General features: G+C 49.7%; 1 protein-coding gene across 3 annotated transcripts in view; it reads right to left on the reverse strand.

Annotated features, from left to right (window-relative positions):
- TSC22D2 (TSC22 domain family member 2) overlaps positions 1-3101 on the reverse strand; it is a 78448-nt gene extending 75347 nt beyond the window's left edge. The window contains exon 1 of one of the 3 annotated variants that reach the window (XR_013221916.1): positions 1053-3101. Coding sequence is in view for 2 of the 3 variants with exons in the window: in XM_077290767.1 (XP_077146882.1) it covers positions 1053-2518 (1466 nt within the window). In the remaining variant the exon portion in view is untranslated. The remainder of the gene's footprint in view (positions 1-1052) is intronic. The other 2 variants (XM_077290767.1, XM_077290768.1) reach the window with 2 other exon arrangements.
- Between the last annotated feature and the right edge of the window lie 10682 nt (positions 3102-13783).

A 13783-nucleotide genomic window follows, 5' to 3' on the forward strand; every position in this document is an offset into this window, starting at 1 on the left:
ACTACAGTCAGAAGATGTCACCAAACCCAGAACTGCTCTTACATAGCCAATACAAGGCAGTCTGATTATGTGCTCTACTCTGGCGAGTGCACAGGGGCCTCAGACTGCCAGCTTAGCCATTACCCAGAAAACCACATAAGGTGGGACAGCCAAGAAGAGCATGTCAGCCACACGTCAGGTCCTAGAGCTCCCGCTGTACTCACACTGCCACCACAGGATGGGTCGGTCCTGGCACTGGTACTCCCACATACCAATGAGCATTCCAGCAGCACAGATGACATTTACTCATCCACACACCACAGAACCTGCACATGACACTGAGCTGCGGGGTGGACCGAGTATGACAACATATGCTCAAGCATCTGCTGCTGTGTCATCTTGCAGGCAATAAGTCTGGTGTGGACATACATGAGGCCGAAGACTGGGGCATGGTGATCCTCGTACATGTGACCAGACATGCAGAGTCCCCTCCACATCTGTCACTAATATACGACTCAGGCACGGAGCGGTAATACAGACCTTACACCACATACCACCCAAAAACGGCCATAGGTTGAAGCCTGGTGTGGAAATATTTCCGATGGCTAGGAAACTACTACACAGAATGGATTGGACGCTGTGGACCTTTTTTTTTTTAGCCATTTCTTGGTGACCATCACCAGATGACATGCTCTTATCAGCCAATAGTTCTCATTCGTGCACAAGAAATAAAAAAAGAAAAAAAAAAGGATCTATAAGCATTAACAGTCCGATGTAGTGGTAACATGGCGAGGTACAGTCACATTCTCTATGCCATGACAGCAGCTTATATCATGTACAGCTCAGTGCCAGGTGCCACCCACAGACTGTGCCAGGCATTGTGTGCCCTCCTAGAGCCAGAAACAGCTGCAAGTGGACAAAAGTTATTCACTACAAGGTTTGCGCTGGAGCTGAAAGGGTAAAGCCATTTTTCACAAGGTTGCAAACCTGTTGGTCTGGAGTGTCATCACATACTGTAAGAGTTCCTGGAAAGAAAGGCATGTAAGCAGTAAGAAATGTGAAATGCTCCATACCTGTCATCCTCACCATCAACAGAGATAGGTAAACCAAATACGGGTAAGAGAGGGTTTGTTAGCGGGTCCGTGATCGGAACTTTCACAAAAGACTTCTCAGAAATCTGGGCTATTGGCGGCTGAGGTAGGGGTTCAGACTTTCTCCGGTCATCGATGTGACCAGCCGATGGCTGGCTCTGAAATTGGCCAATGGTGGACTGTGGCAGACTGGTATGTACAGTGCTTGTACCTTGCACAGGTGGAAGCCCAACTGTCGGGATCAAGCTGTTACTCCTACTGACAGAAGTATGGCTACTCAATGGAGACTGGACAAAAGTCAAAGGAGCAATTGGCATAGTAACAGGGGTAGCCGACCCACTACTTGTTATTCCAGAACCCCCAGAACTGGGCACACCGTGTGACGTGCCGGGGGCCATGGTATTGTGGCCACCAGGAATGTTTGAGAGTGGACTACTTCCAGTCACCTGTTGCTGACTTAGGGACCCAACAATATGAGCCGGATGGCTCTGGGCAGTCGGTGCACTGGACACAAGTCCCGATCCTTGACTCGCTGAGTCCCCAGGTTTCGGATGGAGTCCTACCACTTGCGCATGCTGGCCTGGAAGACTGGCTGCAGCCCCAGGACCTGTGTGAGCAGATACATGTGGTCCATAGTCAGCCTGGCCAGAGGCCTGCGTGCCCGGCATGTGCCCCTGGGTGTAGGTGAACGGGCTGCCAGACACACTGCCGTGCTGCTGGCTGATGCCGGCTGGCGGTGCCTTGCCGTTGTGCCCGCTCTGGGCATGGATCTGCCCCATCATGTGCTGCGCTCCGGGGTACGCTGCTCCCCCTGCAGGCTGCACAGGGTGCTGCTGGCCCGGCAGCTGTGACACAGCAGGCAGGGCAGTGTCAGACTCCGGGCCGTGCCCCGCATGCACCGAGCCCCCGGTCTGGCCCAGGCCGCTGTCCCGCTCCGCAGTGTGATCGTGGTGGCGGATGGAGTCCGCAGTCCTGGTGATCACGGAGCCGTCAGAGTCCCGGTCGTAGTACTCGGTGCACGTCCAGCGCCCCCGCCGGTACGGCTCTCCGGAGCCGTGGTCTAGTTTGATCACTCGGAAGCGAGAGCTGCAGGCGGCCGTGCTTGTGGCGGGGGAGGCCGGCTGTGCCGGGAGGTGCGGGGCCGGGCCGGGAGCTGGAGGGCCTCCGCCCCGGGCCTCCTGCGGCACATTGGGGGACGTGGTGCCGGGGGTCTCGGCGTCCCCCACGTTGTTCAGCGTCTCCTCGGACGAGCTCCGCTCCACCACGTCCTCAGGCCCGTAGTCCGTGGCCCGGGACACATCGAAGATCTCGGAGGAGACGTCCTCGGTGCGGGACTCGTCGGGGTCGTCCAGGCTCTCGGTGTCCTCGGTGATGCTGCTGGCCGCCTGCGCCGTGGTCACGCTGGTGATCTGGAAGCAGCTCTTCTTCTTAGCCGGCATCTTGGACATGATGAGGGCAGCGCCGGGACGCGTCCCCCGGGAGGCAGGAAGCGGCGTCCGCCGGGGTCAGCGCCTCACAAGTCCGGGCAAGAAGCGGCACAAGTCCCGGGGCCGCCCCTAGCGCAGCGCACTCATGTCTGCGGCCGCCGGGAAGGACGAAGGCTCCGTGCTGCAGGCCCCGGATAGGCCCGGCCTCCTGTCACCACAGTCCGGGGATGTACAGGCCGCTGGCTCCTACACACGGGACTGCCGGCTCCAGCCTCGGCGGGAGGCCAGAGAGGAGGGGGACAGGCCGCGGCTCCCCGCTCGCCCCTACCTGCAGTCCACAGCGGCGGACATGTCAGGATTAGGAGGTGTCGCCGTCCTGTGCCCGAATCACTGAGAGGAAGTGAGAGCCGCCGAGCAGGCTGCAAACTACAAGGGACAAATGTCTGTTAGTGACGGCGGCTCTGGGGCCCCGCCCCCCGCATGTGACCGCAGCCCCGCCCACTCACTGCTGCCTCACACCGAAATTCAAACAGCTGTCTCCACTGTACGCAGGACGGCCGCTAGAGGCGCTGTGCAGAGCACCAGGGCAGCCATTCATAAATCCGCTCCATTGGCTGGACTCTACTGCGTCACCACAAGAGGCGGGAAGCAAGGAGAGGCGGGGACGAGAGGAGGGGACGCGAGGCGGGAGAAACCATTTCCCTCGGGGTTGCTGTGGGAGGCGGAGGAGGGGGTGGTGCACTTGGTACGCCCCAACATTCTGCTGCTGCTTTGTCTCTGAGGGCTCGTTCAGTCCGCGTCCGCGAGCTGGGATTAACCCCTTCATGGCAGGAGCTGTAGTGCACACTGGTGCAGTGACAACCGGTGCCAGAGGCCGGCAATGATCGGCACAGAGGAAGCGCTGCTGACACCCACTACCCGCTGTCCGCGCTGTACAGGGTGACAGCTCAGTGACCGGAGGAATGGCGCTAACACGTCCTGTCATCCCAATAACGCCGGGTATAGAGACTGAGGGCAGCAAGACTCTTGTGGTCCCACCGGTCTCTTCTGTTTCTGTTGTACTCTTGTGTTCCTGACAGACTCCTCTGTTTCTGACACAGGCTCGCTTTCCCCCCTGTACTCCTCTGTTCCTGCCGGACTCCTCTCTTCCCACCAGATTCTTCTGTCCAGTCTGTTCCCACCGGACACATCTGTTCCCACTGGATTCCTCTGTTCCCGCCGGACTCATCTATTCCCCTCTGACTCTTCTGTTCCCGCAGGAGGCTCCTCTCTTCCCCCCCCAGATTCTTCTGTTCCAGTCTGTTCCCGCCGGACTCGTCTGTTCCCGCCGGACTCTTCTGTTCCAGTTTGTTCCCATCGGATTCTTTTGTTCCCGCCGGACTCCTCTCTTCCTGCCAGATTCTTCTGTTCCAGTCTGTTCCCGCCAGACTCGTCTCTTCCCGCCGTATTCTTCTGTTCCAGTTTGTGCGCCGGACTCTTCTGTTCCAGTCTGTTCCCATCTGACTCTTCTGTTCCCACCGGACTCCTCTCTTCCTGCCGGACTCTTCTGTTCCAGTTTGTTCCCATCGGATTCTTTTGTTCCCGCCGGACTCCTCTCTTCCTGCCAGATTCTTCTGTTCCAGTCTGTTCCCGCCAGACTCATCTCTTCCCGCCGTATTCTTCTGTTCCAGTTTGTGCGCCGGACTCTTCTGTTCCAGTCTGTTCCCATCTGACTCTTCTGTTCCCACCGGACTCCTCTCTTCCTGCCGGACTCTTCTGTTCCAGTCTGTTTGCGTCTGACTCTACTGTTCCCACCGGACTCCTCTCTTCCCGCCGTATTCTTCTATTCCAGTGTGTTCCCGCCAGACTCATCTGTTCCCGCCGCACTCTTCTGTTCCGGCTGGACTCTTCTATTCCAGTCTGTTCACGTCTGACTCTTCTGTTCCCACCGACTCCTCTCTTCCCACCGGATTCTTCTGTTCTAGTTTGTTCCCGCCAGTCTCGTCTCTTCGCGTTGTACTCTTCTGTTCCAGTCTGTTCTCGACGGACTCTTCTGTGTCAGTGTGTTCCCTTCTGACTCTTCTGTTCCCACCACACTCCTCTCTTCTGCCGGATTCTTCTGTTCTAGTTTGTTCCTGCCGGACTCGTCTGTTCCAGTTTGTTCCTACCGGACTCGTCTGTTCCAGTCTGTTCCTTCCTGACTCTTCTACTCCAGTTTGTTCCTATCAGATTCTGTTGTTCCTGCCAGACACTTCTCTTTCCGCCGGACTTTTCTGTTCAAGTCTGTTCCTGCCAAACTCTTTTCTATTTCAGTCTGTTACCATCGGACTCTTTTCTTCCCGCCAGATTCTTTATTCCAGTCTGTTCCCGCCAGACTCTTGGGTTCCCGTCAGACTCTTCTGTTCAAACTGGACTCTTCTGTTCCGATCTGTTCCCGTTGGATTCTTCTGTTCCAGTCTTTTCCTGCCAGACTCTTCAGGACCCTTTTTGTTCGGTCTGTTCCTGTCGGATTCTTCTGTTCCAGTATGTTCCCGCCAGACTCTTCAGTTCCTGCCGGACTCTTGTTCCCGCCAGACTCTACTGTTCCTGCCTGACTCTTGTTCTAGTCTGTTCCTACCGGACTCTACTGTTCCAGTCTGTTCCAGTCTGTTCCAGTCAGATTCTTCTGGTCCCACCAGACTCTTCTGTTCTGGTCTTTTCCTGACAGACTCTTCTGTACTGTTCTCGCCTGACTCTTCTGTTCCGGTTTGTTATCGCCAGACTCTTCTGGTCCCACCAGACTCTTCTGTTCTGGTCTTTTCCTGATGGTCTCTTCTGTTCTGTTTTTGCCTGACTCTTCTGTTCCGGTTTGTTATCGCTAGACTCTTCTGTTCCCGCCAGACTCTACTGTTTCGGTCTGTTCCCACTGGATTCTCCTGTTCCGGTCTGTTTTCACCTGACTTTTCTGTTCTGGTCAGTTCTTGCCAACTCCTCTGGTAGGGGCTTATGTCCTTTGAGAATCCAGCTTGGTGATCTACAACATGTAAGACCCCCTTATTCTATGAACAAACGCAATCAAGTGAGAGTTATCCCATCACGCCACACACTGATCTCCTTGCAACAGCAGGTTTCAGCAGCATTTTTTTAGTACCTCACTCACTAGTTAGTCTTTAACAGTATTGTAATGTGAGATGTCAGCGCTCATAGGTAAAGCACGTAATTTTCGCCTCTTCACCTGTGGACCATTGAGTTCCTTCCACCAGTCCAGTCCCTTATCTCCAAGCTCTTATTGTATTCTAAGGAAATAAGTCTTCTGCTTTTTGCTGAAATCCGTCATAATATTTTAAAAAAAGTCAATAAATTATACATTGTTAAAGTATTTTTTTTTTTAAAGTTATTTTTTAATCTACAGTAATTGTTTATTACCCTAGCCCCAGCCTTAACCAATTTCTAGCCCTAAGGGTATGGTCACCAATTTTATATTTAACCCCGTTCCGACATCGGGCGTAATATTATGCCGATGTCGGATAACCTCCCTTTGATGTGGGCTCCGGCAGTGAGCCCACATCTTTCTGAGGACATGTCAGCTGTTTTGAACAGCTGACATACGCACACCGTAAATACGCACACCGGTAACCTACATCACTTGATCACAGGTCCCCAGTGTGTCGGCATGACAGCCCGAGGTCTCCTGCAGACCTTTATGGTTGTCACTGCCGGATTGCTGGGAGCGCCACCCAGTGGCCGGCGCTCATAGCAAGTCAGCAATTCTGCTACACAGAGGTGATCTGACCATCGCCTTTATGTAGCAATAGTGATCAGGTTGCGGCAAAACCATGGCAAAAATAAAAAAAAGTTAAAAAAATATTTAAAAAGTTCACGTCCCCCCCCCCCCTTTCGTCCCCATTCAAAATAAAAAATAAAGTCAAACCTACACATATTTGGTATTGCCACGTTCAGAATCACCCGATCTATCAATTAAAAAAAAGGATTAACCTGATCGCTTAATGGCATAGCGAGAAAAAAAGTCAAAACGCCAGAATTACGTTTTTTGGTCTCTGCGACATTGCATTAAAATGCAATAACGGGCGATCAAAAGATCATATCTGCACCAAAATGGTATCATTAAAAATGTCGCACAAAAAATAAGCCCTCATCCAACCCGAGATCACGAAAAATGGAGACACTACAGGTATCGGAAAATGGCACAATTTTTTTTTTTAGCAAAGTTTGGAATTTTTTTTCACCACTTAGATAAAAAATGACCTAGACATGTTAGGTGTCTATGAACTCGTAATGACCTGGGAATCATAATGGCAGGTCAGTTTTAGCATTTAGTGAAAATGATAAAAAATCCAAACAAAAAACAAGTGTTGGATTGCACTTTTTTTGCAATTTCACCGCACTTGGATTTTTTTTCCCTTTTTCTAGTACATGACATGGTAAAACCAATTGTGGCGTTCAAAAGTACAACTCGTCTCGCAAAAAAACAAGCCCTCACATGGCCAAATTGATGGAAAAATAAAAAAGTTATGGCTCTGGGAAGAAGGGGAGTGAAAAATGCAAAACCAAAAAAAGGTTCGGTGATGAATGGGTTAAAGCGAGTGGTAAAAAGAGTATGTGCATTTGACATGTTTTAACAAGCGTTTTTACTTGGTGTTTTCACCCTTTCATTTTAATGGGTAAAATGTGCTGTGAAAACGCTGAAAGAATTGACATGCATGCTTGGCAAAAACGCAGCAGGCCTGAAAATACATGTGGAAGAAAAAGCAACGTGTAAACAAGATTTCAGAAATCTCATTGCTTATGCTCGTACTGTAAAACACTGTGCATGTTACACACCAAACACACTATGTAAAATACACAGCAAAAAAGCCATGTGTTAATATTCTTTAACTCTGGCCAAGGTTAGGGTGTAGAAAAGAATTTAAAAAACTGAAATTTACTATGATAGTTTTTGTTTTTGCAGGATAATTTCTCTAATGACTCATTCAGACATCCATGGATCTCAGTCCAATCTCGGACCGCAATGCATAACCCGGGTGCAAGTCTTCTTACCGAAGCATGACAGCTTCATATATTTCTATGAGGCTGTCACACTCGGATTACAAGATCTGCAGCCAGACTGTCTTTCCTTCCACAAATGTACACGTGAGAGAAGCAGAGGGATACAGGAGATCCCAGCACATGTGCATTGCATATGATTCAATACTGAATTGGCCTTTGCAGAGCAAAGAAGTGTAGATGAGTTTGTCATTGGCAGCTTAGCTCTGCTTAGGATACGGCTGAGATGACAAAGCTCACTTCATTAGGCCGGTTTCACACGTCAGTGGCTCCGGTACGTGAGGTGACAGTTTCCTCCCGTACCGGAGACACTGACACACGTAGACCCATAAAAATCAATGCATCTGTTCAGATGTCATTGATTTTGTGCGGACCGTGTGCGGACCGTGTCTCCGTGTGCCAAACACGGAGACATGTCAGTGTTCGTGGGAGCGCACGGATTACACGGACCCAATAGAGTCAATGGGTCCGTGTAAAACACGCACCTCACACGGACATTCTCCGTCTGGGGTCCGTGTGGCGTGCCGGAGACAGCGCTACAGTAAGCGCTGTCCCCCCCACATGGTGCTGAAGCCGCCATTCATATGTTCCCTGTAGCAGCGTTTGCTATAGAGAAAATATGAAGAATAGTGTTTAAAATAAAGATCCATGTGTCCGCCGCCCCCCCACCCCCTGTGCGCCCCCCCCGCTGGTCAGAAAATACTCACCCGGATCCCCCGTCGGCAGTCGCTCCTTCCTGGTCTGGCCGCGGCTTCTCTACTGTATGCGGCCGATTACACTCATGAATATGTGGCTCCACCTCCAATAGGGGCGGAGCCGCCTATTCATGAGTGTAAATGAGCGGCCCCACGTGACCGCATACAGTAAGCCGCGGCCAGACCAGGAAGGAGTGACTGCCGACGGGGGATCCGGGTGAGTATTTTCTGACCAGCGGGGGGGGCGCACAGGGGGTGGGGGGGCGGCGGACACATGGATCTTTATTTTAAACACTATTCTTCATATTTTCCCTGCAGCAAACGTTGCTGCAGGGATGATATGAATCGCAGCTTCAGCACCATGCAGAGTGGGTACCACACGCTCCGTGTGGTACCCACTCGCCATACGGGCGGCACACGTGTGCCGCAGGTATGGCCTCCGTGAGTTCCCAGGCACACGGACACGGATAACTCCGGTACCGATTTATTCCGGTACCGGAATTATCTGGACGTGTGGGACAGCCCTTATACTGAGAGCTTTGTCTTGTCGACAGGATGGCAGTCACTGTGCCCGTGTGCTGCTCCAGGCAGAGGCAGCTCAGTGCAATGGTGTCCTGGCACATTTGACAGTGGGAAATGATGGGGGAGATTTTTTGTCCCCGTAAAATGTGACATCTGAATTTTTAAGAAATATTTTTGCTTTGCAATAAAATAAAACCATTTGAAAGGTAAACTTGCCCCCTTCAGCAAGAAAATAGCCAAACAAACTACACATCCACGGTGTTATCACAAAATACATTTTAAACATTAATTTTGATAAAACTGCAGTAAGGAAAAATGACCTGCAGGTGGCACCACACTACCCCAAAGCACAATGCCACATAATGAAACAAATCCTAACATTTGCCTTGGGGGCTTTCCAGGTTGCCGAACTCCTTGTTCAGCTGATTTCAGGCAGGTACATATAAAATGTTTGCTACATATGTGGAAGTTGAATAAAATAAAACTTTACCTGTTTAAGACTTCAGCTTTAAAACTGAAGCTATAAATGAATGCAGCCTAAAAGGGACCGGACAGGTTCTGAACCATCAGATTTTCTGTATTATTGGACAGTCATTGAAAAGTCTATATTCCTTCTAAGGTTACAGCTTATTGGTGACCTGGATTCACCTCTGGTTCCAAGTAAAAAACTGCAGCGTTGACATAACTCAGACTGTACATTGTTTCCCGATGGGAGAGATTTGTGGAAACAACCCTGCAAAAATTGAAAAAAAAATCCAACCGTAGGAAAAAAAAAGGTAACATAATCTGCAGATATTGAAAAAGAACAAGAAAAGGATATGCACACAAAAGGGATCAACCTGAATATTATACTTTATTCATATGATTTATACAAACAGGGCAAAGAAAGTAACAAATTTAAAAACATTTAAAAACCATAAAGGCTAAATAGCCCAACCATAATCACCCCAAACAGACAAAACAGTGCAGTAATGGTAGTGCTCATACATGGTATAAATAGGTTAGGTACAAATCTCCAAATATAAAACCTCTCATATAAATATCAAAAATGCTATACAATAGGCTGCCAGCTGCCCCAACATATACCACTGATAATATCAAACAGGCTTCATTTATAGGACATAGGAGATATGATGGTAGATATCCTATCCACACAGAGTAAAACACCCATACGTCCTGCCAACCCTATATTATATACAATTAAAGTGCATTACCAACAAAGCACCACCTGGCATATGAAAAATAAAGAGTCATACTAACCCCAACTATCACACAAATACTGCCAAGCCTAAACAAAATATCCCAAATAATAGCACAAAGACTGTAAGAACGGCCGGCATACCAATTCCATAATGGTGGTCAGATTTGCCAGTGCAATAGCACATTACCAGGTGCAGTCCGTGGGGGAGCAAGAGGCCCCACGCGTATCGATGCTACTAGATAATCTGCAGATATCACTGTATTTTCGGCATATAAGATGACTTTTTAACCCCTGAAAATCTTCTCAAAAGTCGTCTTATACACTGGGTACAGCATGTGCGGAGCTCTGAGCTCACCGCATATAGTGCAGGGAGTGGTCCCAGATGGTTCCCAGGGTCTGGAGGAGAGGAGACTCTCCTTCAGGCCCTGGAATCCGTATTCGTGTAAAAAAAAAGAATAAAAATAAAAAATATGGATATACCGTACTTACCTTCCAACGGCCCCCGGAGTTCTCCCGGCTCTCAGTGGTGCATGCGGCGGCTTCCGTTCCCAGGGATGCATTGCGTGCCGCAAAGTTGATCTGGCAACAGCAATCAGAGAAAGTTTGAGCCAGATTGATGAAGAGTAGGGTTGAGCGAAACGGATCGGTCATTTTCAGAAATCGCCGACTTTTAGGCAAAGTCGGGTTTCATGAAACCCAAACCGATCCTAGTGTGGGATCGGCCATGCGGTACACGATCAGAGCGCCAAAGTCGCGTTTCGTATGAGACTGTTACCGCCGTTTTTCATCCAATGAAGGAGGACGCAGAGTGTGGGCAGCGTGATGACATAGGTCTCTGTCCCCACCATCTTAGACAAGGGCATGGCAGTGATTGGCTTGCTGTCTGCGGCGTCACAGGGGCTATAAAGGGGCGTGCACGCCGACCGCCATCTTACTTCTGCCGATCTGAGCATAGGGAGAGGTTGCTGCAGTTAGTCAGAAGCAGGGACAGAGTTAGGGAGAAATATAAACCCCCAAACCGCTTGTGCTGGAGCGATTTTCACTGTCCCACACCACCTTTTTGTGCAGGGACAGTGGAGGTCGTATTTTAGTGCAGCAGCTGCATAGCTGTGTGCACGGTGCTGTGCAAACCAACTGCTTTTTTCAAAGCAAAAATCCTGTTGCTCCTTTCTGCACAGTTACCTGTCTTGTTTATTTGTCCACACTTTTTTGTTCTGAAGTCCTTTTTATTGCTGCCATACTTGTCCTGAGATCATTGTAGGGACTAGGGAGCGTGTTATTGCAGTATTTTTTTTTTTTTTAATAATAATTACAGCCACTTTCTGCCACGTTCATAGTGTTGTGTTATACCACTGGGCCAGAGTTGTGGTTCAGTTTCTCCCCCCAAAAGTGAGATAGTAATTCTCACACAGTTTATATTCTGCTGTACTGCTAGTGTGTCGTATATCAGGCAGCCACTTTCTGCCACGTTCATAGTGTTGTGTTATACCACTGGGCCAGAGTTGTGGTTCAGTGTCTCCCCCCAAAAGTGAGATAGTAATTCTCATACAGTTTATATTCTGCAGTACTGCTAGTGTGTCATATATCAGGCAGCCACTTTCTGCCACGTTCATAGTGTTGTGTTATACCACTGGGCCAGAGTTGTGGTTCAGTGTCTCCCCCCAAAAGTGAGATAGTATTTCTCACACAGTTTATATTCTGCAGTACTGCTAGTGTGTCGTATATCAGGCAGCCACATACTGCCAGGTTCATAGTGTTGTGTTATACCACTGGGCCAGAGCTGTGGTTCAGTGTCTCCCCCCAAAAGTGAGATAGTATTTCTCACACAGTTTATATTCTGCAGTACTGCTAGTGTGTCATATATCAGGCAGCCACTTTCTGCCACGTTCATAGTGTTGTGTTATACCACTGGGCCAGAGTTGTGGTTCAGTGTCTCCCCCCAAAAGTGAGATAGTAATTCTCACACAGTTTATATTCTGCAGTACTGCTAGTGTGTCATATATCAGGCAGCCACTTTCTGTCACGTTCATAGTGTTGTGTTATACCACTGGGCCAGAGTTGTGGTTCAGTGTCTCCCCCCAAAAGTGAGATAGTATTTCTCACACAGTTTATATTCTGCTGTACTGCTAGTGTGTCATATACCAGGCAGCCACTTTCTGTCACATTCATAGTGTTGTGTTATACCACTGGGCCAGAGTTGTGGTTCAGTGTCTCCCCCCAAAAGTGAGATAGTATTTCTCACACAGTTTATATTCTGCTGTACTGCTAGTGTGTCGTATACCAGGCAGCCACTTTCTGCCACGTTCTTAAGGCCCCGTCTCACTTAGCGACGCTAAAGCGATCCCGACAACGATACGACCTGTCAGGGATCGTTGCTGCGTCGCTATGTGGTCGCTGGTGAGATGTCAAACAGTGAGATCTTCCCAACAATCGCTGCTGCGATCTCACTGTTTGACATCTCACCAGCGACCTGTAGCGACCTGTACAACGATGTCACATGGGAGCTATTATGACGATTCAGTGTCTGAGTCGTCAACAAGGTCGTTGGTAAGGTGTCAAACACAGCGATGTGTGCTACCCAGCGGGACCTCAACGATCAAAGAAAGGTCCAGGCCATTCCGACACGACCAGCGATCTCACAGCAGGGGCCTGGTCGCTGCTACGTGTCACACATAGCGAGATCGCTACTGAGGTCGCTGTTGCGTCACAAAACTTGTGACTCGGCAGCGATCTCGCTAGCGATCTCGCTTAGTGAGACGGGGGCTATAGTGTTGTGTTATACCACTGGGACAGAGTTGTGGTTCAGTGTCTCCCCCCAAAAAATGAGGAAGTCTGGTGGAAGAGGCCGTGGGCGGGGGTTGCCAGCTAGTACTGATGGTGGTGGTGGCAAAAGAACAGTAGCACCTAAGGCTGGAGGTGTTGAGCCTGCGTCATCGTCTGGCTACACAAGGCCTCGAAGGCTCCCTTACCTGGGAGTAGGAAAACAGCTTTTAAAGCCGGAGCAGCAGGAAAAAGTTTTGTCTTTCCTTGCTGACTCAGCCTCTAGCTCTTTCGCCTCCTCTTCCCAAAGTTCAAAATCTAAGAGCAGCCAGTCGTCAGTGGATGCTTCCGGTCCGGAAAAAGACGTTTCCTTGTGTCCTTCTCCCAAACCAAAAGTGAAGGATGCGTCAGGCGACACTACAGGTTACTCCATGGAGCTCTTTACCCATACCGTGCCAGGGTTAGAAAGGGAAATTGTACACTGCCCATTACAAGAAGAATCGGACATGGAGTGCACTGATGCACAGCCACAGCTAGATTATGATGCTGTTCCATTGACTCAGATCACTACATTGACCTCGCTGTTTCCTGAGCCAGAATCTGACCCTGATGAGACTATGGTGCCCTGTCCCGAACGCAATAGCACCGGCTTACACGGTGACACTGAGGAAGGTGTACATGACATTGTGGAGGAGGAGGTGATAGATGACCCAGTTCTTGACCCAGATTGGCAGCCATTGGGGGAAGAGGGTGCCGCTGGCACTAGCTCACAAGCGGAGGAGGGTTATCCGCAGCAACACCAATCTACATCGCAAAAGCTGTCATCAGCCAGGCCCGTATCAGGCCCAAAACGTGTGACAAAAACAGTTTTAGGACAGCGTGGCCAACCGCTGAAAGTTGCACAGCGTGCAATGCCTGAAAAGGAATTCCATAGTAGGAAGAGTGCAGTGTGGCATTTTTTTGACCAAGATCCCAATGATCAGTCTAAAGTGATCTGTAAGAAATGCTCAAAGACCTTTAGCAGAGGGAAGATTCTTCAAAATTTAAATACAACGTGCATGCGTAGACATTTAACCAGCATGCACT

This window comes from Ranitomeya variabilis, chromosome 2 (assembly GCF_051348905.1).
Source record: "Ranitomeya variabilis isolate aRanVar5 chromosome 2, aRanVar5.hap1, whole genome shotgun sequence".
In the NCBI taxonomy this organism is placed as follows: Eukaryota; Metazoa; Chordata; class Amphibia; order Anura; family Dendrobatidae; genus Ranitomeya; species Ranitomeya variabilis.